This window comes from Nannospalax galili, unplaced genomic scaffold, assembly GCF_000622305.1.
Source record: "Nannospalax galili isolate Female #2095 unplaced genomic scaffold, S.galili_v1.0 scaffold60, whole genome shotgun sequence".
Taxonomy (NCBI): domain Eukaryota; kingdom Metazoa; phylum Chordata; class Mammalia; order Rodentia; family Spalacidae; genus Nannospalax; species Nannospalax galili.
The window spans coordinates 240,092-254,946 of NW_008346989.1; the positions used below are offsets into that span (position 1 = coordinate 240,092).

At 47.4% G+C, this 14,855-nt stretch overlaps 1 protein-coding gene across 2 annotated transcripts in view; it reads left to right on the forward strand.

Moving 5' to 3' along the window:
- Smoc2 (SPARC related modular calcium binding 2) overlaps positions 1-14,855 on the forward strand; it is a 132,861-nt gene that overhangs the window by 69,775 nt on the left and 48,231 nt on the right. Inside the window, exons 6-7 of one of the 2 annotated variants that reach the window (XM_008843408.3) lie at positions 1,091-1,141; positions 2,981-3,055. In XM_008843408.3, the coding sequence (XP_008841630.2) occupies positions 1,091-1,141; positions 2,981-3,055 (126 nt within the window). Of the gene's footprint in view, positions 1-1,057; positions 1,142-2,980; positions 3,056-14,855 lie in introns of both variants that reach the window. The other variant, XM_017800699.2, reaches the window with a different exon arrangement.

The window sequence follows — 14,855 nt, forward strand, 5'->3', positions numbered from 1 at the left end:
ACATGGAGTCCAAGGGACATGTGGGGATCTGGGCTGGGTAGCAATGCTGACAGGGCCCTGCTCTGGGTGGACCCAGACCTCCACCAGCTCACCATGGACAACCAGGACCCTTTGATTTTAGAAATGACCCACCTTCGCGACCTTCATAGACGCAAACACACGGCCACAAAACGTATTTGCCAACATTCAGGGAGATTGATTGATGCTATTTAAAGCCTTTTATCCCTCCTACGTCCCTTTAAGATCCTAGTGTGTTAAATGTGCTTTAGTCATGCCCTTCCTTTCATTTTATTTTCTTAGAAAATAACAAAATGTTCAACGGCAAAATGATTCTGGTTCATGTTTACTGCCAACATTAGGCTCCAGAGTCTCACATAAGTGATGTTGCATTTTCATAATTTGGGCAGCAAATTGCTTTCAAAGGATGATGCAAGATTAAAAAATTTTTAAAAACCTCTTTGGGTTCCCCCAAAGTCCTGTGTCAGGCCATCTTTTTGCTCTTTAGGTAGCTGGGGAATCACTATAATGGGGCACAGCTAGCTGAGTCTTGTACTTCTGGCCTAGGATTATTGTAGCAGAATCACCCATGCAGACTTGAGAGAAATCAGGGAGCAGAGGCTTCGTGGCCCCAGGGTACCCCTCTGCTGTCACAGCAGGTGCTCAGACCCTAAACTTCACAGGGTGTCCACAAGGAGCTGTTTAGGTAAATTTAGTAACAACTGTTCATATGACATCTGTTGTCTGGGAAACAGACCCATTCCTCTCACGGTCTACACTGCCTTCCCACCAACCCCTTCATCAGCCAGACCCTTCCTGCCCCTCAGTCCCCACGCACATGGCTGCATCCAGGGCTCCCTGTGTGGGTCCTGGCTTTCAGGCTCCTGTAGCATTTGAAAGTTGCAGCCTCTAGGGTGGTAATTCAGTGTTGTCTTGAAGCCTCGCTCAGCGCTGGCTTCTGCCCTGTACTGGGCTGTGTTGGGAGGATCTGTGGGGGTGGTTTGCAAATCCTGGGCTCAGCCTGTATGCACACTTACTTAGCTTACTCTCATAATTGTAGTCTCCTTGCAAATCTTTTCCGTTCTGAATTCAGATGATGCCGCAGCCCCAGCGTTGGAGACTCAGCCCCAAGGAGATGAAGAAGGTGAGCTGGTGTTGGGAACCAGCTGGGGAGAGGGGAGGGGCCATTAGGGACTGGAAAGTGAGATCAAGCCATCTGGGCACGGTGGCCTTCAGAATCTAGACACAAAAACAAGGATTTGACTTCATGTCACTCATACGTGAATCTAAAAGGACCAACCTCAATTTAGCATAATAGAAGGACAGGAAACAGAGACATAGGTCAGGTGATACCAAGTTGCTTCAGTAGGTCTAGTGGTGGAAGGTAGGTGTGGGGATGGAAGTGAGCCATGTGCTGAGCACTTCTGAAGAGGCGCCTTCAGCACAGGTGCACACCGGAGTAGAGATCTGGTGGGCAAAGAGCCTCGTTTGTCTGCAAACAGGAGCTCACCACACTTTTTGGAACGTCAGGTGCACATCTTAATACAGACCGCAAAATGTCCAAAACAGACTGTGCATGGCCATTTCCAACTGAGGGGTGCCATATTTTTTTCCTGGAATTTTGAACATTGCTGTGGGGCTTCTGGGAAGCAGAACATAGCGATATTGATTTTACTAATGGAATGTATGAATGTGAATTTTAAAAAGCTGTATTTTAAAAAGCCGGGCGTGGTGGCGCATGCCTGTAGTCCCAGCACTTGGGAGGCAGAGGCAGGCAGATCTCTGTGAGTTCAAGGCCAGCCTGGTCTACATAGTGAGTTCCAGGCCAGCTGGGGCTACAGGGAGACCCTGTCTCAAAAAGACCAAAAAAAAAAAAAACCAAAAAAACTGTATTTTAAAAGGTGTTTCAATAACATAGGCCATTTAACTACTCATATTAACTACTCATTAACTACTCACTTAACTTGTCATATGACAAGCAAGACAAGGACAGATCTCCAAATTTACCTTTAAGCAATTGTGGAAGACATCAGTCAGCATCTCAGGTCAAATGGGATGAGACGTTGAGGAAAAAATATAAAGAATGCTTCCCACATAAAACAGTGACTAATGCCTGTGCTGGGGCTGTGCCCAGCTCTGCTGTATTAACCTTCCAGCCTACAGAACTCCAGTCTACACGTGAGAACACAGAGCAGGCTGTCCCAGGTGGAGGGCGGTTCAAACCCAGGCATCTGTGGGATCTGTGTTCCCAGGGCAGAAAAGTGACCCCACTTTTAACTGTGTGAAAGCCGGCACACTCCATGACTAGTGATTTTTACAGCACAGGATACAGTGATGTGTTGGGCTCCCTTTTCCCCCTCCCTCCCTCCCTCCCTCCCTCCCTCCTTCCCTTCCTCCTCCCTCCTTCCCCTCCTTTCCTTCCCTCCTTTCCCTCCCTCCCTGCCTCCCTCTCTCCTTCCTTCCATCCTTCCCTCCCTCCATTCCCTCCCTCCCTCATCCCTGGCTGTTGTCAAGTTAGCTGTCCTTAGCAAACAGTGAAGACCACCCTCCCCCTCCCTCCTTCTCTTCCACCCTCCCTCCTTCCTTTTTCCTTTTGTTCCTCCTCCCTCCCTCCTTCACCTTAATTTTTTGTGTGTGGTGTTAGAGATCAGGCCTAGGACTTCCTATGCACTAAGCAAGTTGTTCTACCACTGACCAGCTTACACGGGACTGTTTTATAACATCTGGAACTTGCCTAGATTCATATAGCTTTTAGTTACACTTTTTAATTAAGAAAAAATATTAAAAATAATATTTTAAGAGATCTGTTGTTTCCTTTTCCTGTTCATTTAACCACTTTAACAGTTTCCTTTAAAAGTACAATGCCGTTGAGCTGTTCAATTGAATTTGGGAGCTGTGTCAGAGCACTTCCTGAAACCCTTAGCTGAGGGACCCTGTGCTTCCCAACAAACTGAAGCAGCACTTTCCCTGCCTTGTTTCCTAGATATCGCATCTCGCTATCCCACGCTTTGGACTGAGCAAGTTAAAAGTCGACAGAATAAGACCAATAAAAACTCAGGTAAACTGGGACCTAGACTCTGTGTGTATGAGGGGGAGGGTTAATTTATCTTCTGAAAGTTTCCTATTGTGCCTCTTTTCCTGGGTACCAAGCTGTGAAAGAGACTTTTATAACTTGACCAGTAGAATGTACGTAAACATTTGGTGCTTTTATTAGGCTCTCTAAGTTGTCTGAAGGGTTCTCTCCAGCTGTACAGTGGGCTGTGTTTTCAGGTGTAGGGTGAGGCTGGTTGTTGGTGAGCCCGCCTTCCCTTTGATGGGGTCTCAGAGCTCTCAGAATTCTTGGCTAATTTAGTTTAAATCTTTCAAATGGTATGGATTGTTCCTGCTTCAGAACTGTGCTGACTGAACTTCTGAGCTTTAAAATGAATTGTTTTGATATTTTGTGGACAAGTCCTGTTGCTTGTCTCTAGTTGGTGAATGGTTGGTCCTAGGAACTTGGACTCTGTCTCTAGGTTTTACTGATGCTCAGTGAATGGGTGGCCTGCTTATCTCCTCTGATCCTCTCAAATGTAGAATCTAGATCTCTCTGGCTGGAGGGAAGCTGTCTCCTGGGTTTAGAGGATGGAAGGTCAGCACCAGTAACCACAGGAATTTCCTGGGATTGACCTTGAGTAGAAAGATGAGAGGCAACCACTCCCACAGGCATCCTGGCCCAGAGCGCTGCTTTCTGGGATATACGCTCCCTTCAAAGGCATCTTTAATATCCACTTAATGCATATCAAAGTTCAGGATAGGAAGGTAGGGCAGATCTTGCTTTGACCACCCACATGCCTCCTGTACATATCCCAAGGAGGACTGTTAGGAAGGAAGGCTGTGTTGGTGTTGGGCTGACTCAATGCCCGAGGAGACCCTGTGTGGAGAATGCTTTTCTGGCTTATACTGTACAGGTTTGTGACCAGGGGTCGGATTGTTCAATAGAAAGATTACCTAGAACAGCTACAGCTACTGTAGCTGTAGTGTGTCACCCCATGGCACTCCCTGACCACTACCTCCAGGCCCTGGCTCTAAACCACTGAGCCTTGCCTAGTCTCCTAGTGGAGGCTTTCCCCTTGACCTCTTAGCTGTACTGAGAAAGGATAGAGTTCAAAGGTTTCACTATCAACTGTAAGTGTGTGATGGCAGAAGATTTAAAGTAAATTTTAAATTATTTGTCTCAGGAATTATTACTACAGAGACGTTTCCGTTTCATTTCTGTTCTGTGATAAAATACTCTGACTAAAAGCAGCTTAAGAAAGAAAGAGTTTATTCAGCTTAGAATCCAGGTTCATCAATAAGGAAGCCAAGGCAGGGTCTTGAAGACAGGCCAGCATGCTATCCCACATGGCGTCACCCTGGACCAAGGACTCATTTCACAGCTGAAGAAGAGCAGCAGGACCCATGGAGGATGCTGCTTGCTGACGGGCAGGTGGGCTTACGTTCATCTAGCTTTGTGTGTAATTCTGGATCGTCTGCTTAGGGAACGGTGCTGCCACCGTGGGCTGGGCGTCCTTCATCGCTTACTGATCATGATGCTCCCCCACAGGCTTGCCTACAAGCCACTCTGACCTAGGCAGTCCCTCAGTTGAGGCCCTCCTCTCATGTGACTCTCAGCTGCATCAAGTTGACAGTTAAAGTGAACCAGGACATCTACTGTATAAAAATATTCATCTGTGTGTTTCGAGGTTTATTCGATTTTGCCACCCTTAGTCCTCAAGGTCATTTGATTTAATTCTGTATTAAAACAATGAACGTGTGGGAAAACAGTTGAATTGGAGCTTGTTTCTAATTTACCAATGGACTGGTGGATCCCTAGAGCTTCTCACGGGAGAGGCAAGACGGTGCTGACTGACTTCAATCTGAGGAACAAACACAGATGGTTACAAACGCGGTCCCTGGAACTGTACATTTCAAAAGCATAAGAACTTCAGGTCTGACAGGTAAATACCATGTAAGCTTGTAAAGGAAGTGCATCTCAAGTGTCACCTCTCAAAAACTGTTGCCAGATCCCAGCTGTCAAATGCTGTGCCCCTATAACTAACCATCATGAACAAAGCATGCTTTTAGAGCACAGGGGACGGAAGACACACGTGAGGACAGTGCAGTCCACATATGTCATCCTGCATTATAGATTGATTTAAATCTGCAAACAGGAGTAGAATTAAGAATAAAGACAGTAAGTTGATATGTAGACATGGGGTGTGAAATTATGTGGTCTTGTGTTTAATGTCTGTTATCCAGGGGCATCTTCTAAGGGTCAAGAAATCCAGCTCCACATGCTATCATAGGATTAAGACAACATTTAAGCTTTAGCAATGAATTAGTCAACACTTTCAGGACCCTTTGGCAGGGCCATTGTTCATGAAATTTTTACCACTAGAAGGGTTTCATTTGTATTTAATTTCTATTTTTAAAAGCTACTTTTATTTATAATAATCTCTGGTGGATATAGAAATGTTTATTTAACAAAACATTTAAGGGTTGAGGTGTAGAGTGTTTTCCTGGTGTATACAAGACTCTGAATTTGATACCTAGCACTGTAAAACAGCAACAGTACCAGGTCAACAGCAAGAGCAAAGTGTTGCGACGTCAGCTTGACCCACTGTGTTTCTTTGGTCGTCTCTGTGCTTTTACAGTAAAGGAAAACTAGAATTGCAGTGCTTATTTTTCTCTGATGTTTTCTCTATATGAACTAAAAGAAGTATTTCCCCCATGAGCTGGTACTGAAATTATATGTACTTTCGTTATCAAATCCATAGGGTACAATGGCTCAAACAGGCTCCAGGCCACAGAGTGACAGTAGGCTTTTGGAAGGGGCCATTCTTGCCAAGGGCCTGTGCTTGCATCTCTCCTCCCCTGCAGCTTCTGTATGCCCACTTCTGCTAGGGGCCCACAGTCTTTACAAAATGCCAAGAACTGGCTCACCATCATCACTTGTTCTTATTCTAACAAGGCCCCAAACAGACTTCAGTGTCTGTGAATGAATGAATACTTGGGGCTTTTGCTATGGGTCACACAAGGAGAGAACATAGAGCATGAACTCAAGAAAAAATGAGAACTCAAAGGGTTTCACTTGTTCAAGGACAAGTGTCCTCTGGAATGAGGAGCTGGGGAAGGAACGGTGAGGATGGTTCTGTAATCTTCCTCAGGCCTCAGACTCTCCTTGATGATCAGAATCAAGTTCAAACATGAACAGGAACTCCCTGTTCTGTTCCCTCACAATCTGTCTCAGAGCTAACTGGACAGAAGCTACAAGTGTTTGACCAGGTGAAAGGTCCCACCTGCTTCTTGTAGAGCCTTTGGAGTGCCCCACAAGTCCTATAAGGGCAGGGATTTCAGGGGGGAGGGGCTCCAACAGGACAAGCACCTGTTCTCCAGGCACAGGTGCTTCCTGGCTTTTTGTGAGGATCTTTCGTAGGACCTCAGTGGACAGCTGCAGATCAACCTGCTGTAAGGAACAGAGCATGGGGTGGGCACCAGGTAGCATCTACTCAGCACTGCACTGCCATGCTCCCTCCTTCTGCTCTCCCGTCAGATGGGACACTTCCTTCCTTGGCCTTTTCCTGTCTCTGTGTCAGAACTGCCATGACCATCCAACCAAGACAGCAGGGTAACTGGTTGATGATCACTTTAAGACAGAGAAAGTCAAGTAGAGGCAGCTGTCCAGGGACTGAGGGACGCATACTGGGCCTGTCTTCTGCACCTACCTTGCCCACAGTAGAGCTTCCAGAACCAGGGTGCCTACCTGGAAGATCCTAGGCTGTCCCACTGAGAGGACACGGGGGTTCTGCAGCCCTACCCTCTAACATGCTTCTATGAACACGTTACACTTGTACATGGAAGAGGGAGTGGCTCCCTGCTCAGCAAGTTTACGGTCTGGGAGCTACAGCAAAACCCAGTTTTCCTCCAGACTCTGTTTTCCCTGTGTCCCAGCGATCTCTTATCTAGGAGGACCAGACACAGACTGATCATCCAGGCCAATTCTTAGGCTGTCTCACCCCTACTATGGAAGGGCCAAAACTGTATGGTACAGTTTATAGAATTTGGGGTCTGCGACCAAGGACAGAATCCTTTCAAAATGGGACCAGACTAGATTCAGATTGACAAAGACCTCATGGGGTGCCTCTCAGTGCCCAGACCATGCAGGGCAGAGGGCTGGGATACTGCTTCTCAGTGTCCCTGGACAGAGAAAGACAGGTGGCTGGTTAATGTCTGGAGTGAGGCAGAGACCTTGGTGGTTCTTCTGACAGTTCCCTCTGAGCACTGCTGTTCTACCCAGAGTCCAAAGCCTCAGGACAGCAGACAGACATCTTGTGTCTCTGTGGCAGCTTTTGTGTCTAGACCACGGAGCTGGGCAGCGTCTCCTCTCCACACTCCAGCCAGGGGACTCACAGCTGAGCCTGTGGTCTCACAAGGTAGACTACAGGAGCCAGTGGGGAAGTAGGTAACTTAACTGTTGGAAGTTCCATTTCCCTATCAAATCTTTTACTTTCCTCCACATAGACACTGAAGTGTCCTGGAGGCTTCTGGCAGGTCAGGAGGGAGCTGCATGACCTCAGGTCAGCCACACCAGTGGCAATTCCTAGGGTCAGAAAGAACACGGAAGGCTATCCTTGTTGCTGGGTGTGAGAGTAGTGAGGTGGTGGGACTCTCCTCTGCCACACTGACCTGCTGATGTACCTTTGTGCCTTAAGGCAAGGCAGGCTCTGTTACCTGGAGAGGCCTGGCCATGGGGAAGAGTTCCCTCCGTACTTTATCCCAACCAGAAGCTCTGAAAAGCTGCAGCTACAACTCTTGGTGGACAAGCTGTGGTGGGCAGGGTGCTCAGTGTCACCAGCTCCTAATTCAGGGATGGGCTCTAAGGGCTGTGGTTCCCTGTGACTGGGCATTCTCCTCAGGTCAGGACGCCGCGACTTTTGTCCCAACTGTCTGCAGGCAGCTCTGCCCTGGCTGACCAGGACTGGTCCTCACCTGTGCCCCTCGGGGTCCCTGACCCCTGTTCCTCCTGTGCTGGCTGCTGGACCTTCCTCCTACTTGCAGTGACGAGTGGAGAATCTGGGCACTGGATGTCTCACCGCTTTGTTTATTTTAAACCCTGAGTCGGAGATGTGGAGTGTCTGTTTTTCCTCTCCCGGCTCTTCCAACAGTTCTAGAATTCTAGGCTGAGCCTCTGCAGACCTCCCTGGGAGAGTGTTCCTGCATGCGCTCTGCCCACTTCTCTGCAGACCACTGGACACAGCTGCCCTCTGTCTCCTCGGGCTTCACCAGCCTCTCAGTTTGTTATCTTTCTGGATTTTGCACATGCTGGAGAGAACACAGGGCCCTGGGCTGTGTCAGCTGTGAACTCGGCCTCCTCCGGCTGTCCCTCCCTAGCCATTAAACACCACTCGGGCTCACGTCCAGGATACGTTGTTGGTCAGCGTGTCCTGCGGTTTTATGGGACCCTCTCAGTGGAAATATTTTCTGCCTTATTCTGGTTTGATAGCTTTTGCTTTATTGCACATATTAAAGTTAATGCCAAAAGATAATCATCTTTTAATTCTGCTTTAAATCAAGCTAAATTATATTCTCTAGGAAAAAATAATACAAATTATGTTTTCATTTATGACTTCTAGGCTTTTCCTTTTCAAATAAAACATTATGAATCCATCAAAATACCAATTAGACTATTGAGCTGTAGAGTTATGGTCATTTGGAGAGATCAAAATTCATAAATCACACTGTTCCTCTTAAGTGTGACTGTAACTATATGATTTTAAAACCTTCACTACCCTGCTTTAAAAAGTGCATGACTGAGGTGATTTAATTTTCCTAATTGTTCAAGGCAGTTTTCATTTCAACCATATTTAATTCTCAGCTTTCAATATTCAGTCAAACTGTGGTAACTAATCAGGATACATATTTCAAGTTTAGAAAGCACAGAAAATAACAGTGAGATCAAGTGGACCCTGTCTGTGCTGATTGGACAGGCACCCCAACACAGCTCCATGCAGAGGGCATTTGACTTTACTCTCTAAAGGGAAATAAGAGTCAATGTGTCATGCACTCTGGAGGTCTGTGAGCTGAGCCTCTGTGGAGACAGAGCTGGAATCTAGAACGTGTGTGGTGCTAGTTATGCATCCAGTGCTCTTAACTACTGAGCCATCTCTCCAGCCCAACAAGTGAATTCTTAAAGCTGCTCTGTGAACCCACAGCTACTTGTCTTAGACAAGCACCCTTTCCAGTTACTGACCAGAGTCTAACCCAATCCCATGATACAAATCTACCACAGTCCATGGTGGGACAAATGTGTGTAGTTCCAAAGCTTTGAACCAGGCTGCCTGGATGGCACTCTGGCTGGCAGGCTTGGGCTTCCCAGAACTCTGAACACATCTGCCTGAAGCCTGTGTTACCTGCTGGTAGTGTTCGGCTGCCTGGCTCTGGGCAGGGGCTACGGGGCTGTGCTCTGGCAGGCACCTTGGGCAGAAGCTCCTTGGGTACAAGAATAGGGCCCCGTGTATGAGAACTGGAAGGAGGCAGTCTCCCCACAGCGGGCACCGCTGGCCAGGCTCTGTGTGTCCCTTCACCTGAGCCACTGTCAGGCTAGCCAGAGCCTTTCTCCCAACAGCAATCAGGACTGCTGGGGCTTAGCGTCCTTCAGGCCCTGAGAAGCACAGAAAGTGAGAGGTCTGGGCTGCCCTTCACCATGGGCTCCTGGGGGATTTGCCATCTCTGAGCATCTTGTCTTCAGGACAGTTGTGATGAGGACAACCCCTGCACTGTACTTGGGTGGCTTTCGCTAGGAATGTCCTCATTTTTCTCACCCAAGTATCCTGCCACGCCTGGGAGTCCTGGTTGGGAGCGGTTGTCATCTGGTCACCGTGGCTCTCACCCACCTGCCCTCATCCTTATGGACATCAGACTCAGGGCAGGAGTGGGCAGGGGGAGGAAGCAGAATCTTCTAAAAGCCGCAGCTCTATAGCGGAAACATTATCATAATGTCTGTGCATGGCTCCAGCCCTGTATTTAAGTCACAGGATTCGTTTGCTTTACATTTCATGAGATTCCTATGGTTAGGAATCATTTGGGCACACTTACACATGTATGTGCACATGAGTGTGAGCATGAATCTATAGGTACATATTATTCTTCCTTTTGCTGGTTATTAATTGCTTGTCTCATGTCTCCCTATTATGATCTGAATGTGCCTCCCAAATTCACATGTGGACCAAGGTGATGGTGTTAGGAGTGAGGCCTTCAAGTGGAACTTGGGTATTTAGGATGCAGCTTCATTTGGGATTAGAAGCTTTATGGAAAGCTGAGGGGCTCCTCTGCCCCTTTGCCCCGTGAGAACTTACAAAAAGCAGTATCTGTGGTAGAGAAGGGGGGCTCTGACCAGACAGAGTCTATGTTGGTCTTGCACTCCAGCTTCCAGACTGTGGGAAGTCAGTGTCTGCTGTCCATCAGCCCAGGCTGTGGTGCCTTGTTAAGGCAGCACCAGCAGAGTAAGGCCCTGCCCACGCTGGGGAGGTCAGAGTTTATCTCTTCTGTTTGTATCCACACGCCTGCTGCAGATGCTGCTGGAACCTGTATACCCTGCCTACTCATATAGATGGTTCCTGAAAAAGGCACAAGCCCTTGACATGTGCACTAGTGGCTCTGCAGTGGCCCTGATGACACAGTTTAAACTGCTTCTTGCTGCATGTGTGAGGAGGTAATGTAAACATTTGCGTACCGCTGCAAATACAGGTTCTTTATTACTGTTATGAGCTTTTGAATATAGTCAACTGCTTCTTGTAATTGTACATGTGTGTGAAACAGGACACTGAACCCAAGAAGGCCCCACTGTGAGGGTTTGATGCAGTCTAGGAACAAGTCCTTTGTCGGACACACCTTAGCTGATGCTTCCGCCCATCCTGTGAGCTGCCTTTGTGCTGTCTTAGGCAGGGCACTTCCTTCAGATGAAGCCCAGTCCAGCTGGTTTTTCCTTTGTTGCTTGTAAAACCCCTGGTCAGCCCTCCATCCCGGCCTTGGTTAGGAATCAGTGCTGCTGCCCACAGAGGATCACTCGGAAGCCTCTGTGCCTGCAGGAGTCACTGGTCTCAGCTTTACAAAACCTTGTTGTGTGTGCCTTCCTTCTCTATGAGTGATTTCACATCTGAGAGCAGAACTTGGGGTCAGTCCTGCCGGCCCACTTGTCTGCTCCCTCCTCTCCTCACCGTTGATTAAAAGAAGCATCAACAGCAAGCACAAGTCTGAGGAACAAAGGGCAATGCCATCGGGCAATGTGAGTCCTTCACAGGGTGCCCTCACGCTGACAATCCTTCTTCTTCATCTGAAATTCCTTCTTAAAATTTTTTATTGAACTTTTGTACATTTCATACAACAGTTTTTAATCAAATTCAGACTCCCTTCCCCATCCATTCTCCCCCTCCTCCACATTGGACCCCATGCATTCTGCCATGCATGCCAAGTCCTATCCGGTCAACATTTGTATCCAGTTGTCCTTCAGTGCAAATTTGTCCACTAGAGTCTAGTCAGCCCATCTAGAGATTGTGAGTAAGGTCCACTATCCCTCACCCAGCAGTACTCAGTCTCCAGTAGTCCCCAGATCAGGGCTGGCCCACCACCCATTTCCCTCTCTCCACTCTGGGCCCTTGTCTGGTTGAGTTGGCCTGGGTCCTGTGCTCAATGCCACCATCACCACAAGTCCACACAAGCATGTTTCCAGTGGCCTGAAAGCCTCTGCTTCCCTGTGTTCATGAACCACCCCTGGCTCTTACAATCTTTCCACCCCCTCTTCTGTAATGGTCCCTGAGCTGTGGGTGGGTGAGGTTTAATGTAGGAGTCCTATCCAAGGACACATACTCTGCGGTCTCTTATTCTTTAAAATTTGTCAAGTTGTGACCTTCTGTGTACATCACACTCTATTGTATAAGAAAACTTCACTGGTGAGAGTGGAGGGATGCACTAGTTTTCTCTCTACCTACCAGCTCCACTGTGTTCCATGAGCCTTAGGTGTAGAGGTCCCACTGTAGATATGTTCTCCAGAACTGGGTATCTCTCAGAAACATGTATTCTCTGTGTCTGACCAGTTCTGGAATTTTGCAGTAGCTCCATCTGTTGCAAAAAGAAGCTTCCTTGATGGGTGGTATACGGTATACTTGTCTGTAAATATAAGGATCCATATTTAGCATATGGCAAGAAATTTCATTTGTTTAGAGATATGACAGAGAGAGAGGGTTTTCTCTAGGATCTATGACCTCTCCAGACATGTGTATTTGGCTATATTTACAGTGCCACCCATGAGGTCCCTCCCACTGAGAGGGCTTTAGGTCCAATTAGGCAGCTGTTGAGTGCCCCGGATAGCAGTGCCAACCACTGCATCAGTAGAGGTAGTTTGCTGTGCTGGTCGTGGTGGACTGGCTTGGATCATCGATTGATTTCCTCCCTTAGCTGTTTGCATAGTATCCTCTCATAGCAGAACTATGAGAGCTAGTCCAGAGAAAATACTTCCAGGTCAGTTCCTGCTCTACTACTCCAAGCCCTGTGTCTGAAGTATGTCCTGTCTTCAGCAGTAGGGTCTTATCTTCCAGTTCTGGGAGACAGCTAAGAGCTCTGGCAATAGCCGGTGTTATCTGGGGAGTCTCTTGGACCACTCTGACCTCCACAGGGAGATCTCTCCTGCTTGGTACTGTGCTCCTTGCCCTACAGTCCCCAGGTATACATACATACGCACTAATGTTCAGAAACCATATGTGCATTTCTCAGAGGCTTTCAGAGGCAGCACATTTCCCTCTGGCTTCCCTAGACCCCAAGATCCATTCACCTCTACCCCCCCCACATTCGACCTCTCTCCTCCTTCCCCAGTCCCAGCACCCTCATTATTGCCGCCATTCTTTCCCCAGTAACACCCACCTCCCGCTGTTCACACTGGTGCTTGTGTTGTTCTGACCGTGTTACCTGATGTGAGACCATCATGGTGTTCACAACCTTTGTTTAGCTTCTTTGTTGTTGTTAGCAAAGAATTCTCTGAACTTTCTTGAGAATCAAATTTTAATATTATTTGTTAGTCTGCCTTGACTGCTACGTTAAGATTCCATAGCACCTATAGCTTAAACAGCAGGGATTCCGTTCACAGGCTTGGAGGCTGGATCCCAGGGCAAGGAGCCAGCAGACAGGTCCTCTTGTAACTGTCCCTTTGGCTTGCAGGGGATCCTCTCTGCCGCCTCACAGGGACTTCTGTCTCAGCTTCCCTGGAGTCCTTTACTCCTCATGTGTAATCAGGGCTCCGTCCACATGAGAAGCTCATTTAATTCCTGATGGAAATACCCCGTCTCCAAACCCACCGTTTTCCCAGGACTGAACATGACTCTTCAGCGTATGGATCCCACAGGATCCACTACCATCTGAGGAAACAGAATGGAGTCGTGCCTGTTCAGGTGACTCGGGCTTGAGCAGAGGCCTGGTGTGTAGGTGGGACTGACTTGGGCCACCATAGTCTTTCCTCCCGCACACACCTGTGGTCTAGTGTCTGCTCCTGAAATGTTCCCTGGGTAGGAATGACTTTGTCAAGCAGGGGCGAGGGGCATGCATCTAAGTCGCCGGGTGACATCTTACAGGCCTTCACACACGGTTCCATTCTGATATAGCAGATGTTGGCTGAAAGTGAGAATTTTCCCAGACTTGGCTGTGGTTTCCCATCCACAGTTGCTCTGTATGAAATGGTCAAGTTTCACCAAAACACTTATTTACTAATTTTATGAAAACCATCCAACTATAAAACTATGCTAATAAGCTAACAGAACATTCACATGTTTTAGAGAAACCACAGCAGTGTGTCTGACTGGTACCCAGGCTGTAGGGTGCTTCTTTCCAAAATTCCCTGTGCCTCCCCCTCCCCCTCCCCCTGCAGCACAACCTCCTGAGTTGAGCCTCAACTTTGCACACTGCTGGGGCTCCAGTGTGTCTCCTGTTTGCTCAGTGCACAGGCAATGGAACCCTTAGGATTTTGAGCCGGTCCTTGCAATAAGAAATATGCCCTTAAAAAAGAAATATGCCTTTAATCTGCAGTTGTGGACTGTTAAGCCACATAGTAATGCTTTGCAAACTAAAATTTTTAGCTAAGCTGGAAAAGCATCGCTTGTTGTTAACATTTCATTAAATTAAAAGCAGAGCTAGCATCTCTAAATATGGTTTGTGGGGCATGCCAGTCACCTGGAAGAGGTTCATCCTGAGAGGTATATTACGGGAAGATTTAGAAAGGTGACCGCACACCAGTGAGGGGGGAGATCAGGGGCCTCACTCTCAGTGAAATCCTGAACCTAGACTCTCCTCCCCTTGCTGGTGTGTCACTGCCTATAACTTCCTGAACTTGATTTTGGGAATATGCTTCCTGAATCCTCCCATATAAAAGACATTTTTCTGTTTTGTTTGGAAGCTTGGAAAGGTGTGACTCTGATTCAAGAAAAACCAGCATGTTATTTTAGAAGTCAATTTTTAAAACTGATAAAAAATAGAATACTTCCTTTACAATACTTAGACTATTATTTCATAGCTTTTTCTACCTTAAGTATTTTTTGATTATTACATTTTTCTCATGAATATTAACATAGTTTATGAGCTCTAAAGCTATTCCTTTAACTATTGAAATAGGAATATATTCTCACCGTGCTGGATAGCTTTAGTGTCAACTTAACACACCTGGGTTGAGGGAACCTCAGTTGGGGAATTGCCTTCATTGGACTGGCCTATGGCTATGTCCATGGGGCATTTTCTTGATTGTTGAGTGCTGTGTGAGGGCCCAGCCCACTGTGGGTGATGCCACCCCTGGGCAGGTGGGC